This window comes from Nyctereutes procyonoides, unplaced genomic scaffold (assembly GCF_905146905.1).
Source record: "Nyctereutes procyonoides isolate TBG_1078 unplaced genomic scaffold, NYPRO_anot_genome, whole genome shotgun sequence".
Lineage (NCBI taxonomy): Eukaryota > Metazoa > Chordata > Mammalia > Carnivora > Canidae > Nyctereutes > Nyctereutes procyonoides.
In genome coordinates this window covers 6,387,664-6,405,938 of record NW_026575132.1, presented here as the reverse complement: position 1 = coordinate 6,405,938, position 18,275 = coordinate 6,387,664, and the positions used below count along the sequence as shown (strand labels likewise).

Genomic DNA, 18,275 nt, shown 5'->3' with positions numbered 1-18,275 from the left:
CATAATACCTTCCAGTTCCATCCACGTTGAAGCAAATGGTGGGTATTTGTCATTTCTAATGGCTGAGTAATATTCCATTGTATACATAGACCACATCTTCTTTATCCATTCATCTTTCGATGGACACTGTGGCTCCTTCCACAGTTTGGCTATTGTGGACATTGCTGCTATAAACATCGGGTGCAGGTGTCCCGGCATTTCATTGCATCTGAATCTTTGGGGTAAATCCCCAACAGTGCAATTGCTGGGTCGTAGGGCAGGTTTATTTTTAACTCTTTGAGGAACCTCCACACAGTTTTCCAGAGTGGCTGCACCAGTTCACATTCCCACCAACAGTGTAGGAGGGTTCCCTTTTCTCCGCATCCTCTCCAACATTTGTAGTTTCCTGCCTTGTTAATGTTCCCCATTCTGACTGGTGTGAGGTGGTATCTCATTGTGGTTTTGATTTGTATTTCCCTGATGGCAAGTGATGCAGAGCATTTTCTCATGTGCATGTTGGCCATGTCTAGGTCTTCCTCTGTGAGATTTCTGTTCATGTCTTTTGCCCATTTCATGATTGGATTGTTTGTTTCTTTGGTGTTGAGTTTAATAAGTTCTTTATAGATCTTGGAAACTAGCCCTTTATCTGATACGTCATTTGGAAATATCTTCTCCCATTCTGTAGGTTATCTTTTAGTTTTTGTTTTTTTTTTTTTTTTTTTAAATTTATTTATGATAGTCACACACAGAGAGAGAGAGAGGCAGAGACACAGGCAGAGGGAGAAGCAGGCTCCATGCACCGGGAGCCCGACGTGGGATTCGATTCCGGGTCTCCAGGATCGTGCCCTGGGCCAAAGGCAGGCGCCAAACCTCTGCGCCACCCAGGGATCCCATCTTTTAGTTTTGTTGACTGTATCCTTTGCTGTGCAAAAGCTTCTTATCTTGATGAAGTCCCCAATAGTTCATTTTTGCTTTTGTTTCTTTTGCCTTCGTGGATGTATCTTGCAAGAAGTTACTGTGGCTGAGTTCAAAAAGGGTGTTGCCTCTGTTCTCCTCTAGGATTTTGATGGAATCTTGTCTCACATTTAGATCTTTCATCCATTTTGAGTTTATCTTTGTGTCTGGTGCAAGAGAGTGGTCTAGTTTCATTCTTCTGCATGTGGATGTCCAATTTTCCCAGCACCATTTATTGAAGAGACTGTCTTTCTTCCAGTGGATAGTCTTTCCTCCTTTATTGAATATTAGTTGACCATAATATTCTGGGTTCTCTATTCTGTTCCATTGATCTATGTGTCTGTTTTTGTGCCAGTACCACACTGTCTTGATGACCACAGCTTTGTAGTACAACCTGAAATCTGGCATTGTGATGCCCCCAGATATGGTTTTCTTTTTTAAAATTCCCCTGGCTATTCGGGGTCTTTTCTGATTCCACACAAATCTTAAAATAATTTGTTCTAAGTCTCTGAAGAAAGTCCATGGTATTTTGATAGGGATTGCATTAAACGTGTAAATTGCCCTGGGTAACATTGACATTTTCACAATAGTAATTCTGCCAATCCATGAGCATGGAATATTTTTCCATCTCTTTGTGTCTTCCTCAATTTCTTTCAGAAGTGTTCTATAGTTTTTAGGGTATAGATCCTTTACCTCTTTGGTTAGATTTATTCTGAGGTATCTTATGCTTTTGGGTGCAATTGTAAATGGGATTGACTCCTTAATTTCTCTTTCTTCAGTCTCATTGTTAGTGTATAGAAATGCCATTGATTTCTGGGCATTGATTTTGTATCCTGCCACGCTGCCAAATTGCTGTATGAGTTCTAGCAATCTTGGGGTGGAGGCTTTTGGGTTTTCTATGTAGAGTATCAAGTCATTGGCGAAGAGGGAGAGTTTGACTTATCTTTGCCAATTTGAATGCCTTTTATGTCTTTTTGCTGTCTGATTGCTGAGGCTAGGACTTCCAGTACTATGTTGAATAGCAGTGGTGAGAGTGGACATCCCTGTCTTGTTCCTGATCTTAGGGGAAAGGCTCCCAGTGGGAAGCGTTAGTCTTAAGTATGGCAAGCACACGTTAAAACCACTTAAAAAGTCTTCTTTTTTTTTCTTCACTTTCCAGATTAGGCAGAGCTGTATTATTTTAATCTACTTTTTGGTAAAAGATACAATTTATACTTATCATCTTTCTTTAAACTGCAAATCTTGGGTATATTGAAGGATATCTTCAGAAGTCACTTTTTGACTAATCATATTTATTATATTGGTTTCCTGATGTGTTGATGCCCTGCATGGCGGCTTGGGTAGTTGCAACACAGTGAGCTCTTATCTTTTCATTGTTTCAGCATTTCCTTTAATCTGGATGAGGGTCCTTTTAGAAGTCTTTTTCTTCTTCGTTCATTTTAATTTTTTCATCATGCTAAATGTATACTTTAATCCTCGTCCCCTATTTCCTCCATCCCTCTACTCACCTCCCCTCTGGTAAACATCAGATTGGTCTCTATAGTTAAGAGTCTGTTTCCTGGTTTGTCTCTCTCTCTCTTTTTTTTCTTTCCTCATTTGTTTTTTTGTTTTTTTTTAAATTCCACATATGAATGAAACTGTAATGGCATTTGTCTTTTTATTTTGCTTAGCATTATACTCTCATTTTATCCATGTTGTTGCAGATGGCGAGATTTCATTCTTTTATATGGCTGAGTAGTATTTCATTGTGTGTGTATACACAATGTGTATACGTGTAATTGTGTATATATAGCTGTGCATATATACATGCATTGTACATATATATACGCATGCACACACACACACACCTTTATCCATTCATCTATCAATGGACACTTAGGTTAGTTCCATAGTTTGGCTATTATAATAATGCTGCTATAAACGTCAAGGTGCACATATCCCTTTTAAATAGTGTTTTTGTATTTTTTGGGTAAATACTCAGTAGTACAATTACAAGGTCGTAGCGTAGTTCTATTTTTGATTTTTTTTTAAATTTTTAATTTTTTAAGGAACCTCCATACTGTCTTCTCCAGTGGCTGCACCAGTAAGCCTACGCATCAACAGTGCATGAGGGGGGATCCCTGGGTGGCGCAGCGGTTTGGCACCTGCCTTTGGCCCAGGGCGCGATCCTGGAGACCCGGGATCGAATCCCACGTCGGGCTTCCGGTGCATGGAGCCTGCTTCTCCCTCTGCCTGTGTCTCTGCCTCTGTCTCTGCCTCTCTCTCTCTCTCTCTCTCTCTGTGACTATCAAAAAAAAAAAAAAAAAAAAAAACAGTGCATGAGGGTTCCTCTTCTCCACACTCTCAACACTTGTTTCTTGTGGTTTAGATTTTAGCCATTCTGACAGGTGTGAAGTGATACCTTTTTTGCTTTCCATCCTTTTTGTGTTTCTGGCCATCTGGATGTCTTCTTTGGAGAAATGTCTATTCATGTCTTATGCCCATTTTTTAATTAGATGATTGGTTTTTGGGGTATTGAATTTTATCAGTTCTGTATATGTTTTGGATACTAACCCTTTACTGGATATGTCATTTGCAGATATCTTTTCTTCACTAGGTTGCCTTTTAGTTCTGTTGATTGTTTCCTTTACTGTGCAGAAACTTTTTATTTTCATGTAGTCCCAATAGTTTGTTTTTGTTTTTATTTTTCTTGCCTCAGGAGACATATCTAGAAAAATATTGTTAACAGCCGATGTCAGAGACATTACTGCTTTCTTCAAGGATTTTTATGGTTTCAGGTCTCACATTTAGATCTTTAATCCCTTTTTTGTGCATGGTGAAGAAAGCGATCCAGTTTCATTATTTTACTTGTAGCTGTCCGGTTTTACCAATACCGTTTTTCGAAGAGACTATCCTTTTCCCATTGTATATTCATTCCTCCTTTGTTGAAAATTAATTGCCCATATAATTGTATGTTTATCTGGGTTTTCTATTCCATTCCATTGATCTGTGTGTCTATTTTTATGGCACTGCCATAGTTTTTAAATTACTACTGCTTGTAGTATAACTTGAAATCTGGAATTGTGATACCTCCACTTTTATTTTTCTTTTTTTCAGTATTACTTTGGCTATTTGGGGACTTTAATGGTTGCATACAAATTTTAGGATTGTTCTAGTTCTATAAAAAAAAACGCTGTTGCCATTTTGATAGGGTTTGCATTAAATATGTAGTTTGCTTTAGGTAGCATAGACATTTGTTCTTCCAATCCATGAGCATGGAATATCTTTTCCTTTCTTTGTAATGTCTTGAATTTCTTTCATCATTGTTTTAGGTTGTCAGAGTACAGGTCTTTCACCTCTTTGGTTAAGTTTATTCCTAGATATTTTATTGTTTTCCGTGCAGTTGTAAATGGGATTCTTTTGTTTTCTTTTTCTTTACCTTTTTTTTTTTTTTTTTAAAGTAAGTCTGCACTCAGCATCAGGCTTAAACTCATGACTCTGAGATCCTGAGCCACATGCTTTACTGACAAAGCCAGCCATGTGGCTCTTGGATGGTTTTCTTAATTTCACTTTCTGCTGCTTCTTTAGTAGTATATAGGAGTGCAACAGATTGCTATATGTCAATTTGTATCCTGTGACTTTACTGAACTCATTTATCCATTCTACTAGTTTTTGGTGGAGTCTTTAGGGTTTTCTAAATATAGTATCACGTCACTTGCAAATCATGAGAATTTTACTTCTTTCTTACCAATTTTGGGTGTTTTCATTATGTTGTCTAATTGCTGTGGCTAGGACTTCTAGTACTATGTTGAATAAAAGTGATGAGAGTGGACATCCTTGTCTTATTCCTGACCTTAAGGGGAAAGTTCTCAGTTTTTCACCATTGAGTATGGTGTTGGCTGTGGGTTTTTCATATAAGGCCTTTAGTATGTTGAGATATGTGCTCTCTAGACCTACTTTGCAGAGGGTTTTTTGTCAGGAGTTGATGTACTTTGTCAGATGCTTTTTCTGCATTTATTTCATCCTTTATCTTATTGATGGTTGTTTTGCAAATATTGAACCATCCTTACATCTTGGGAATAATCCCACTTATCACAGCATATGATTTTTTTAATATATTGTTGGATTTGTTTTGCTAATATGTTGTTGAGGATTTTTGCATATACATTCATGAGAGATATAAGCTTGTACTCTTTTTTTGTAGTGTCTTTATTTGGTTTTGGTATTAGGGTGATATTGACCTCATAGAGTGAATTTGGAAGTTTTCCTTTCTTTTGTATGTTTTGGAATGGTTTGAAAAGATTAGAAATTAACTCTTTAAATGTTTAGTAGAATTTGCCTGTGAAGTTATGTAGTCCTGGACTTTTGTTTTTTTTTTTTTTTTTTTTTTTTTTTAATTTTTATTTATTTATGATAGTCACAGAGAGAGAGAGAGAGAGGCAGTGACACAGGCAGAGGGAGAAGCAGGCTCCATGCACTGGGAGCCCGACGTGGGATTCGATCCCGGGTCTCCAGGATCAGGCCCTGGGCCAAAGGCAGGCGCTAAACCGCTGCGCCACCCAGGGATCCCCATGGACTTTTGTTTTTTAGGAGTTTTTTGGTTATTGCTTCCATTTCATTGCGGCGAATTGGTTTGTTCACATTTTCTATTTTTTCCTGCTTCAGTTTTGGTAGGTTTTATGCTTCTAGGAATTTATCCATTTCTTCTAAGTTGTCCAATTTGTTGGCGTTTAGGTTTTCATAATATTCTATTACAATTGTTTGTATTTCTGTGGTGATGGTTGTTATTTCTCCTCTTTTATTTATGATTTTATTTATTTGCATCTTTTTTTTTTTAATGAGTCTTGGTAAGGTTTATCATTTTTGTTGATCTTTTCAAAGAACTAGCTCCTGGTTTCATTGATCTGTTACATTGTTTTTTTTAGTTTCTATAACATTTATTTCTGTTCAATCTTTTTTTTTTTTTTTTTTTTTTTTAAGATTTTGTTAGATAATCCCTATACCCACTGTGGGGCTTGAACTCACACCCTGAGATCAAGAATCACATGCTCTACCCACTGAGCCAGCCAGGCACCCCTCTGCTCTAATCTTTATTATTTATTATTTCCTTCCTTCTGTTGGGTTTGGGTTTTATTTGTTCTTTTTTTTTAATTATTATTATTTTTAACTCCTTTAGGTATAAGGTTAGGTTGGTTATTTAAGATTTTTTTTGCTTCTTGAGGTTAGCCTATATTGCTATAAAATTCCCTCTTAGAATGAATCACTTTGGCTGCATCCCAAAGATTTTGGAGCACTGTTTTTTATTTTCATTTGTTTCCATGTAGCTTTTTATTTCTTCGATTTCTTGATTGATCCATTCATTGTTTGGTAGCATGTTATTTGACCTCCATTATTTGTGCTCTTTCCAGATTCTTTCTTATAGTTGATTTCTAGTATTCGTAGCATTGTGGTCAGAAAAGCTGCTTGGTATGACTGCTTTTTTTGAATTTGTTAAGGCTTGTTTTGTGGCCTAATATCTGATCTGTTCTGGAGAATGTTCTATGTACACTTGAAAAGAATGTATATTTTGCTGTTTTAGTACAGAATGTTGCAAATATATCTTAAATCCATCTGGTCTAGGGTATCGTTCAGAACCACTATTTGTTGATTTTCTGTTTGGATAATCTGTCTATTGATGTAAGTGGAGTGTTAAAATCCTCTACTATTATTGTATTACTATTATTTCCTTTATGCTTGTTATTAACTGCTCTATGTATTTGGGTGCTCCCATGTTAGGTGCATGAATATTTATAATTGTTAACATCCTCTTGTTCGATTGGCCCTTTATTATGATATAGTTCTTGGTCTCTTGTTAGTCTGTCTCCTGTTAAGTCTTTATGTTATGTTATTTATTTATTTATTATTTATTTATATATTTATATATTGTTTTGTTTATTTATTTATAAAAAAGATTTTAAATTTTATTTTAGAGAGCATGCATGGAGGGGAGGGGAGGGAGAGGGAGAGTCTTGAGTAGACTCTGCACTCAGCACTCAGCATGGAGCCTCATATGGGGTTTGATCTCACAACCCCAAGATGACAACCTGAGCCGAAACCAAGAGTTGGACACTTAACCAACTGTGCCACTCAGGTGCCCTCCCACAGTCTTTGTTTAAAGTCTGTTTGTTCTATATAAGTATTGCTGCCCTGGCTTTCTTTTGACATCCATTTGCATGATAAGTGTTTCTCTGTCCCCTCACTTTGAATCTGCAGATGTCTTTCAGTGTGAAATGAGTCTCTTATAGGCAACACATAGATGGGTCTTATTTTTAAAGCATTCTGTCATCCTTTGTCTTTTGACTAGAACATTTAGTCTATTTGCATTGAAAATAATTACTGATAGGTATTTTTAACTATTTTGTTACTTGTTTTGTGGTTGTTTCTATAGATTTTCTCTGATTCGTTCTTCTCTTGTTCTCTTTCATGGTTTGTTGGTTTTCTTTAATGCTATACTTTGGTTCCTTTCTCTTTGTATTTTTGTATATCTGTTACTTGTTTTTGATTTGTGTTGGCATAGGGTTTTTTTTTTCTTCATTTGTTTTTCTTGAAGTTCGATTTGCCAACATATAGTATAACAGCTAGTGCTCATCTCATCAAGTGCCCTCCTCAGTGCCCGTCACCCAGTTACCCCAATTCCTGCCCACCTCCCCTTCCACAACCCATTGTTTGTTTCCCAGAGTTAGGAGTCTCTCATAGTTTGTCTCTCTAATTTTTCCCACTCAGTTCTCCTCCTTTCCCTTGGGCATAGTTTTGTATATAACATCTTCTGCATATAGCAGCCTATGTTAAGTAGATGGTCATATAAGTTGAAATCCATTCTTTACTACTCTCTCCACCACGTTTTAGGTATATGGTGTCATGTTTCACATCCTCTTATGAATCCCTTGACTAATTTTTACAGATTTATTTTATCACTTTTGTGTTTTTTACTTTTTACGCTCTCAATTATTTACCTTCCACTTAAAGAGTCCCTGTTAATATTCTTGTAGGACTGGTTTAATGGTAATGAACTCCTTTAGTTTTTCTTTGAGAAACTCTTTATCTCTCCCTCTATTTTGAATGATAACCTTACTGGAGAGAGTATTCTTGTCTGCAGACTTTTCCCTTTCAGCACTTTGGATATATCCTAACACTTTCTTATGGCCTGCAAAGTTTCTACTGAAAAATCTGCTGATAGCCCTATAGGGTTTCCCTTGTATATAACTATCTTCTTTACTCTTGCTGCCCCCTTTTTTTTAAAAGATAGATTTATTTATTTATTTGAGAGAGAGCAAGTGAGCACAGGGGGAGAGCCAGAGAGAGAAGGAAAGAGACTCCCTGCTTGGCGCAGAGCCTGATGCAGAGCTCAATCTCATGACCTGAGCCAAAATCAAGAGTTGGACACTTAACCAACTGAGCTATCCAGGCATCCCTTTTTTTGCTGCTTTTAAAGTTTTTTCTTTACCACTACTTTCTGCCATTTTAATTACTATGTGTCTTGGGGTAAACCTCCTTGGGTTGAATTTTAGGGGGATCTCTGTGCTTGCTGGATCTGGGCATCTCTTTCCTCTTCGAGATTAGGAAAGTTTTCAGCTATTAATTTCCTCAAATATTCTGCCCCTTTGTCTCTCTCTTCTCCTGAGATCCCTATATTATGCATGGTATTATGCTTGTTGGAGTCATTGAGTTCCCTAAGACTATTCTCAGTCTGCATAGTTTTCTTTCCTTTGCTGAGCTTAGTTATTTTCTAGTACTGTCTTCCAAGTTGTTAATTTGTTCCTCTGCTTCATCTAGCCTGCTCCTTATTCCATCCAGTGTATTTTCTTTATTTTTTTTTTAAGTTGGCTCCATGCCCAGCATGGAGCCCAACATTGGGCTTGAACTCATGACCCCGAGATCAATACCTGAGCTGAAATCAAGAGTTTGATGCTTAATCAACTGAGCCACCCAGGCACCTCAATCATCAAGTAGATTTGTAATTTCATTGATTATATTCTTGATCTGTGATGGATCCTTTTTTATCTCTGTGTTAAGGGTGTCATTGATGTCTTCCACTCTTTTCTCAAGTCCAATGAGTATCCTTATGATCATTACTTTAAATTCTCTATTGGGCATATTACTTATATCTGTTTTGCTTTGATCTCTTGCTGTAGTTTGGTCCTTTTCTTTCATTTGGGCTCTTTACTTTCTCTGCATTGCCAGCTTCCTCTCCACTGTGGACAGCTCCATCCATTTCTCTCCCAGACTGTGTCTTTTTTTTTTTTTTTAATTTTTTTATGATAGAGAGAGAGAGAGAGAATGAGAGAGAGAGAGGCAGAGACACAGGCAGAGGGAGAAGCAGGCTCCATGCACCGGGAGCCCGACGTGGGATTCGATCCCGGGTCTCCAGGATCGCGCCCTGGGCCAAAGGCAGGCGCCAAACTGCTGTGCCACCAGGGATCCCCCAGACTGTGTCTTTACCGTCCCTACTTTTTTCATTGTGGCCTCTTCTTTACTTTTTTTTTTTTTTTTTAAGATTTTATTTATTTATTCATGAGAGACAGGCAGAGACACAAGCAGAGGGAGAAGCAGGCTCCATGCAGGGAGCCCTATGTGGGACTTGATCCCAGGACTCCAGGATCACACCCTGAGCAGAAGGCAGACACTTAACTGCTAAACCACCTAGGCGTCCCCTCTTATCTACTTTTAATTGTGGCATTTGTTCTGCCAGTCTTCAGATCATTTTCTGAGTTATTTACGCTGATATGAGTGTTATCTAGTTGCATTCATGGGACGAGGCAAGGTTGGAGTTCTCCTCTACCAACTTCCCAGCCAACCTTCCTAAAAGTCTTAACATTTCCTGGATTGGGGCATCTGGCCAGCTCAGTTGGGTAGAGCATGCAACTCTTGATCTTGGGGTCATGAGTGCAATCCCCAAGTTGGGTTTAAAGCTTACTTTAAAAAAAAAAAAAAATTCCCAGATTACTCATTAGAATAATTTGAGGTTGCTGCCTTTTCTACCCCATCAGAAACAAAATTAAGCAAAATTTTTCCTGAGTATATTTTGTTTGGTTCCTACTTTCCAATATTATCTGTTCCTTTATCTCAGTTTATAATTATTTCTTTTTAACAGTAATCTTTGATTTTAATACTTTGTGATCTTAGAACTTCATTTCAAAAACATTTCAGAAAACTGTGCACTTTTATATATCCTCAGTTTAGGTGCGGTTTAGCTGTCCTCAGTCCTTTCATCCCATATGCCTGTAGCTGTTAGATCATGAAGATTAAACACTGATGTGATGATGTTCTTTGGGATGAACTTGCTGAGTTATTGAGCCATGTTTAGTCTTAGCAAACAGGGATTTTCATGAAGAGCACATTGTGGAGAGTAGAGTTTTTCATCAAATTACACTTTGCTCGGAGACAGTAATACTAAAATGCTAAATGTGTAAAGCAAATTTAATCAGATGTTTATTCTAAATTCCATTAAAAGTTTGTATAATTCTGCTACTGTGTTGTAAAGAGTTTAAACATTAAAAAAAAAGATGCATAACTTGAATAATAGGATTGACGTCTTCACATGCCTTTCTTCAGCCAGTAGAATTTGTTTTTTAATTCATTATAGCTCCTCTGGCTTATGAGCCATTTTCCACTCTTGCTATGATATATGAGGACCAAGGTGACATGGAAAAATCTCTTCAGTTTGAGTTGATTGCTGCACATTTAAATCCTAGTGACACCGAAGAATGGGTTAGATTGGCAGAAATGTCTCTGGAACAAGACAATATTAAACAGGCTATTTTTTGCTACACAAAAGGTAATTAAAATATTTTTTTTATTTTGTCTGATAAAATGTTACATAATAGATTTTTAAATAATTGTACTTGCTACTCTGTGGTGATGTTAGCTGAAATAAATTTTTTCCTTATATTCTGGCATCCCAGAGGTAAGTATTTGGGGTTTCTCTGCTTTCATGTTTATCAGCAACTTTGTATTGTGAGCTAATACAGCACAAAAGTTGGCAGAAGAACAGTGCCCTCAATTTCCTACTAAGCTCATTGTTGGTTATAAGCTGTTCCTTGAAGGTTAACATCACATTAGAGTGACCAAATGAAGATTAATATGGAGATTCAGGTTCTGTCTGGTCTTAGATTAAACCTAGTTGAGAGTTCCTGTGAAAGTAGATTTGTTCCAGAATAACCCACTTAGCTCTATTGAAGAATTAGTTTAGAGTGTTTATTAAATTTTCTGAAAAGAGGATTGGTTATACCCAGGTATCATGAACCCCTTTTTGTGATAAATCTGTAATTATTTTTTTTCTTTTTAGCTCTTAAATATGAACCTACTAATGTCCGCTATCTGTGGGAGCGATCAAGCCTTTATGAACAGATGGGAGATCATAAGATGGCAATGGATGGTTATAGGCGTATTTTAAACCTTTTATCTCCATCTGATGGAGAACGTTTTATGCAGTTGGCTAGAGATATGGCAAAGTAAGTTTGGAGTGAAGTATATATAGATGCTCCTATTAATCATCTTAATTTAGAAGATAGCACATATTTGAAGTAGAGTGTATTTTTTTGTTTAGGTTCAAAAAGTGTTTTACTTCCTACGTTTTATATTGTGCTTAACTATAGAGATGGGGGTTTCTTTCAATACTTTTCTGTTTCCAAATCAGCTATGTGATTACTTACAAAAATTTGCATATACAGTTACCTTCAAGTGTTCAGGGGCATGTTCTAAAAGGATGATTAGGTTGCCAGGTCTCCATAACTTAGTTCAAGAAGGAGGGATGATCATCTATTTGAAATAGTCTAGATAGATCATTTTATAAATGAGGACAGACTTAACATTGAAGATGGGGTGGGAGTTCTGGGGATAGGCAGCTCTTTGGAGAAATTTACTAGGGGAGTAGAGGAATGGGGAGATAATTGATATGGGTTGTACGGTAAGAGATAAATTTTAAGTTGGGAAAAATTACAATGTATTTGTATTCAGATGGTATAATCCACAATTGAGGAGCACATTGAAGATTCGTGAGAGAAGGAACAATTGCTTGAGTGATATCCTTGAGCAGGTTGGAGAGAATGGGATCTAGTTGGGAGTTGGCCTTTTAACTGTAGAAGGTAGAAGATATAGCTATGTGTAGGTGGGAAGATGTGTTGGGAATATGTCAGATGTTATGATCTGGTTCTCTTTGTAAACTAAGAAGCAAGGTCGTCAGCTGAGAGTGAGGATCAGAGAGCTTTGGAGGGTTGAAGGCAGAGGAGTTGAGAAATAGTTGTCTAGGTCCTTGGGGCCTTGCTGCAGCATTTGCATTACCTGGGAGCCTGCCATAAATGTAGAATCTCAGTTCTACCCTGCTCTTCTGAATCAGAATATGCCTTTTTACAAGATCCCCAGTTATTTTGTATGCATATTCAAGTTTGAAAAGTGCTGGATGAGGTAACTGTAGCAAGATTGCTGATCACCGTGGACCCACTTGAGGCTTGTGGTCGCTAATTTAGAGTGAGTCTAGTCAACATGGTTAGCTGGACAGGTGGTGGTGAACAGTAGGCATATTTGGATTAACAAGGGTTGGGGTTTATCACATGACTTTATCAGAAGGGAGGACAGGGCAGGAGAAGTGAGGAGATGCACAAAGGTATAATTATATTGTTGGTCTGTAGAGAAGGAGGAAAGTGAGGGTAGGAGGCAGCAGGACAGTGAAACAGGTAGACGAATGCTTTAGATCCCACTGCAGTGGAAGAGCGCTTGGAATTGGGTGATGGGGGAATGAGCTAGAATGATACAACATAGCTTTTGGACAGTAAGATGCTTGACATGATGACATTGTTGTACTGATGTTGCTCATTTTTTTCTGCATCAGCTGTGATTATGATTTTAAAAGTTTTTCTCCTCCCCAATTTTAAGAAAATGAAAGTCATAGTTAATAGTTAGGTGATGTAAGCAAGAATATGAATTTTATAATCTGAAATAAATATTCATCCATTTTGTCATTTATTTTTTTAGGAGTTACTATGAAGCCAATGATGTTACTTCAGCTATTAACATAATTGAAGAAGCTTTCTCAAAACATCAGGGCCTGGTCTCCATGGAAGATGTTAATATAGCAGCTGAACTATACATTTCTAACAAACATTATGACAAAGCTTTGGAGGTAGGAACATGTATTAAGTTTCTCTTAGATTTTGGACACATTTCTGCATTTTAGAAATTCTTACAAATTGACAATTCCTCACTTCAGTTATATATATTAAACTACTTAGTCCATTTACATGTCATAAGGATTATTTGAATTGAACTGTACAAATCTTTGAATTGTGAAAAAGTTTTTCATATATCTCTATTGTATCATTTACTTTTTTTCTCCATTCTTTTAGGTAATTACAGATTTTTCTGGAATTGTGCTGGAAAAAAATGCAGAAGAAGGAACTTCAGAAGAGAATAAAGGTTGTAGTTTTCTCTGCATAGGATAGTGTACATAATCCTCTTGTTTATAATGTGGCATTTTGAAATTGATAGTTAATATTCTCATAACAAGTTTAACCAGAAGCATTTTTTTCCATACAGAGATTTCATATCTTTTTCTTGTGAATATTTACTCACAAGAAATCTTTTTCTTTTTCTTTTTAATAAAATGTTATTTATTTATTTGACAGAACACACAGCAGGCGGAGTGGCAGGGAGAGGGAGAAGCAGGCCACAGGCCCCACCTCCTCACCCCCATGGAGCAGGGAGCCTGATGTGGGACTCCATTGCAGGACCTCCGGGATCATGACTGAAGGCAGCTTCTTAACTGACTGAGCCACCCAGGCACCCCACAAGAACTCTTTTTAAAAAATTGTTTTCAGGATGCCTGGGTGGCTCAGCAGTTGAGCACCTACCTTAAGCTCAGGGTGTGATCCTGGGTCTAGGGATTGAGTCCCACGTTGGGCTCCCTGCATGGAGCCTGCTTCTCCCTCTGCCTGTGTCTCTGCATCTCTCTGTGTGTCTCTCATGAATGAATTTTTAAAAATCCTTAAAAAAATTACTATTTTCCATCCCTTTTATTTCTCAATACATCTATTTGAACATGGCATTTCTCATTGATCTGGGTCTTTTTTTTTTTTTTTTCTATAGTAAACCTGACACAGGAAAATACAAAAGAGCAGTATATTAGGATAGAAGAGGTTTCTAGAAGCATAATTTAAGTAAACACCCAGAGGAAAGTGTGTTTCAGGCTGAGATCATAGGGTTTGGGAGCACTACTTGGTATGGACAGGATTAGATAGGGTACTTTGGTTGAGGATCCTGAGTATGAGGAGTGGTATGCATGGAGTAGGAATTGGAATGGCATGAAAGCATGAATTAGGGCTTCTGAAAAACTGCCAGTTTTGATAGTTTTCTTGGACCTGGCCTAACCTAGAGCCAATTCTCAAATTGTTTTGCCAGCCATATTTTCTTCAAGGTCTTCTTTCCAAAAGTTAGATTCCTGTTGAAAAATATTGCTTTCCTTTGTTTTGAAAATATTAAGGAAAAATTGAGTTATGTTCAGGTTTTAGTTATAGATTAGTCATTTTGATGTCTAATATATTTTGCCATGTTTCGTTGATCCACCCTTCCTTCTTTACTTTCTTAATGATTTAGCATGTCTAAATTCAGGAAATCTCAACATAAATCAATGATATGTCACAGTTTAAGCAATGGTGTTTGTCTTAGTATATAAAATAATGGTGCATTTGAAATTTGGCATCTTAGAGTTTGATTAAATAACTTTAAAGATAATGTCCAGGGATCCCTGGGTGGCGCAGCGGTTTGGCGCCTGCCTTTGGCCCAGGGCGCGATCTTGGAGACCCCGGATCGAATCCCACGTCGGGCTCCCGGTGCATGGGGCCTGCTTCTCCCTCTGCCTATGTCTCTGCCTCTTTCTCTCTCTCTCTTTCTCTGTGTGACTATCATAAAATAATAAAAATTAAAAAAAAAATAAAGATAATGTCCAGAATCCCTACTTTCTTTTTGTTTGCATTTGCCTACCGTATCTTTGTCCTTTTATTTTCAACCTTCCTGAGTTTCATGATTTTAAGCAAGTGTTTTACTTTCAACATAAAGTTGAGTTTTACTCTGTGATTATTTCTGAAATCAGATTTTGGATTTATACATCTATATACACTGTATCTTTAGTAGGTATGCCATAGCCACTGTCTGCAAAAGAATTGTGCTATGGATATAGTCTTTAGTCCGATAGACTAGTTCTTATCCTCATGGAGCTTATGGTCTAGTGTAAATTTAAATGTTAGGACTCTCCTTGAGTAGACTGAATTTTTTAAGTTGGCTTTCTATATCAGTTATTGTATTGGAGCTTAGTAACAAAAATAGTCTCTTAATTAAACTTGTCCAAATCCTTCTATGATTTTGTAATTTTGGGGAGTTCTATAATTTATATGATGCATTCTATAAAACATGAAGTTATTGCATTTTAATATAATTTTAGATTTTATTCCACCACTGAAATAAGTCTCTGAAGTTTCTTTGTGCTTTAGTTTTTTTCTGAAATGGAAACTTATTTGGAATTCAGTAGGCTTTACAAAATATAAAATTTTTTAAAAATATTTTAAATATGAATAAAAATTCCTTTGATTTCTCAGGACTTTAAAAATTGTTTTACTATAATGAAGTTTTAGAAAACCACATAGTATTTATTTTATCCCTTTCTTAGTTTCCTTATCATAGAAGCCTGAAAAGAGGCTTTTGAATTAAAAAAGAAAGAGTTCATATATCCTTGTTGGCCATTTTTGTCTTTCTCTCTCTCTTTTTTTTTTTTCTCTGTAGTTTTGATAGAAGGTATGGGAGTTTATGTAAGTTTCAGATTAGTGGATAAACTGTTAGGAAAAGAATAGGAAGGATAATTCCTACCAAAGGACAGACTGAAGGAAGTAACCTAGTAATAGAGTTGGTCACATTAGAATGGACTATGGAATCAATTACCCTGAGTGAAGTAAATGAGATCTTACGTAGAAGATACAGTTTGCTTCATTTGCCCACTTTCTAAGCTTATGTTTTGGAACCACTTTTTGTGTGTCTGATCCAAAGCTGGTGAGAATGTTACCTGCAGTATACCTGATGGTGTGCCAATAGATATCACGGTGAAGTTGATGGTCTGCCTTGTGCATCTCAACATCCTTGAACCACTTAATGTAAGTAACATTAAGATCTGCACTTGAGATACTTCAGATCAAATTCACACTATTTTCTTTAGATGACAAAAAATTGTAAGTTTACCCTAAATTTCACATTTTCAATAACCAGGAAGTCACCATAAGCATCAAAGTATTTGTGAATATTTTATAAAAATTGAACAGGGCTTATAGTAATTTGTTCTTTTAAAATGAGAACAATCCAGAGATCAGAATTTGATATTGGGCTTTTTAGAGAGTTGGTAAATTCTGACAGCTCTTCTCTTTTGTCAACTTCAGACTAAGTATTTCACTGAATAAAAAAATTTATTGGGCATATACTTTGCAGACTGTAGGATAAAGTAGTAAATACAATATATAAATCCCTGCCCTCATGGATATTTTGTTCTAATGGGATTAAATAGATAATAAAATAAGTATGTAAAATATAGGATGTTAGTTGGAGGTAAATACTCTGGGAAAAAAATTAAACAAGAGAGAAGGGGAGTAGCAGTTGTAATTTTAAACAGGGTGGTTAGGAAAGGCCTCTCAGAAAAGGTGACATTTGAATAATGACAATTATCAGCAGACACAGAGGCTCTGTAGCTTGGGTATGTTTGACTTGGCAGAGGAAGAGCACAGCAGGTCAGCATTATCTTAGCGCCTGCCATGTCTGCTTATAACAGGCCTTCAAAAGTAATGTGGTAAATGAGTGAATGATGGCAGTATGAGTTCTTTTTAATAGAGACACAGAACATGAATAGAAAAATTATTTAAACCTGTTTTCATGAAGTCCTACTCTAAAGGGCTTGCCTCAGTTGACTAATAGATATGTAGAAAAATATACATAGATATGCATGTTTGTAATGAATGTTTGACTGCCAGCTTTTATTTTGGGGTCTAGCCTCTCTTGACCACACTAGTGGAGCAGAATCCTGAAGATATGGGAGACCTCTATCTAGATGTTGCTGAAGCTTTTCTGGATGTTGGTGAATATAATTCTGCACTTCCCCTCCTTAGTGCACTAGTCTGCTCTGAAAGATACAACCTTGCAGTAGTTTGGCTTCGGCATGCAGGTAATAATTTTTTGTGGAAGGGAGTAGTTTTAATCATATAGGCAGGCAAGAACTTTCCCAAGATGGCAGTGATTATTTTAAAATATTAATGTCTTGGTGAAAGTAAATTTCTGGTTTCAGGACAGTTTTTTAAAGTCAGGTTTTTCATTTGCTTGTTTTTTGAGTATAGTTGACATACGATGTTACATTAGTTTCAGGTATACAATATTAGTGATTCAACAACCTTACGAATGTCAGGATTTTAAATTGTCTTGGTATGCTGCCGAGTGATTTCCCCCACACTAATGCTTTGGAAAATGATTCACTTAGGGGTACCAGAATGAAGTAGGACTAACATGCCTGTGTTAAAAATAACTTATACATGTCTTTTATCTGTCTTAACCATTGGCTCCGATTTTTGGGGTGCAGTCTAATTTTTAAAGAGTTTTTATGAGTTTATATTTAGCATGTTATTTTTGAGAAAAACGTTAATGTATTTTCTGTGTTCTTTGAGCTGCAAATATGCTCAAGATTGGGTAATATGTATAATTTCATTTTATTGTATCTAAATTTACAATAATCTGGAAAAAAGTAGAAAAAATGATTTAAGAGAAACAACTAAATTTCTTAAATGTACAAAAGCCAGAAATACTCTAGTAGCATTTTGTATTGAATCCACATAAAAGATGCATTAAAATTTGAATAGTTTTTGTCTAAAATACTGCATGATGGCAGGTTCTAGTAGTTTTTAAAATATTATATAATGGTAGAAAGCACTCTAGAACTAGAGAGGCATTGATTGACAGTTTGGGTTATTTTGAAATATATGTCAGATCTGAAATTGCAAAAACACTTAAAGATTACAGTTTGGATGAGTGAACATGAATACAAATGTGATACCATCATAAAAACTTACATTATTTGTGGTATTTGAATTTTAAAGACCTGAGCAAGGAGTTGGGAGTTTTGTTTTTATTTATTTATTTATTTATTTATTTATTTATTTATTTATTTATTTATTTATTTATGATAGTCACACACAGAGAGAGAGAGAGAGAGAGGCAGAGACATAGGCAGAGGGAGAAGCAGGCTCCATGCACCGGGAGCCCGACGTGGGATTCGATCCCGGGTCTCCAGGATCGTGCCCTGGGCCAAA

General features: G+C 36.5%; 1 protein-coding gene across 1 annotated transcript in view; it reads left to right on the top strand.

Annotated features, from left to right (window-relative positions):
• The window catches only part of GTF3C3 (general transcription factor IIIC subunit 3), a 40,189-nt gene that overhangs the window by 5,675 nt on the left and 16,239 nt on the right, over positions 1-18,275 (top strand). The window contains exons 5-10 of the mRNA XM_055345464.1: positions 10,535-10,726; positions 11,237-11,402; positions 12,922-13,069; positions 13,293-13,362; positions 15,982-16,085; positions 16,969-17,140. Of these exons, the coding sequence (XP_055201439.1) occupies positions 10,535-10,726; positions 11,237-11,402; positions 12,922-13,069; positions 13,293-13,362; positions 15,982-16,085; positions 16,969-17,140 (852 nt within the window). The remainder of the gene's footprint in view (positions 1-10,534; positions 10,727-11,236; positions 11,403-12,921; positions 13,070-13,292; positions 13,363-15,981; positions 16,086-16,968; positions 17,141-18,275) is intronic.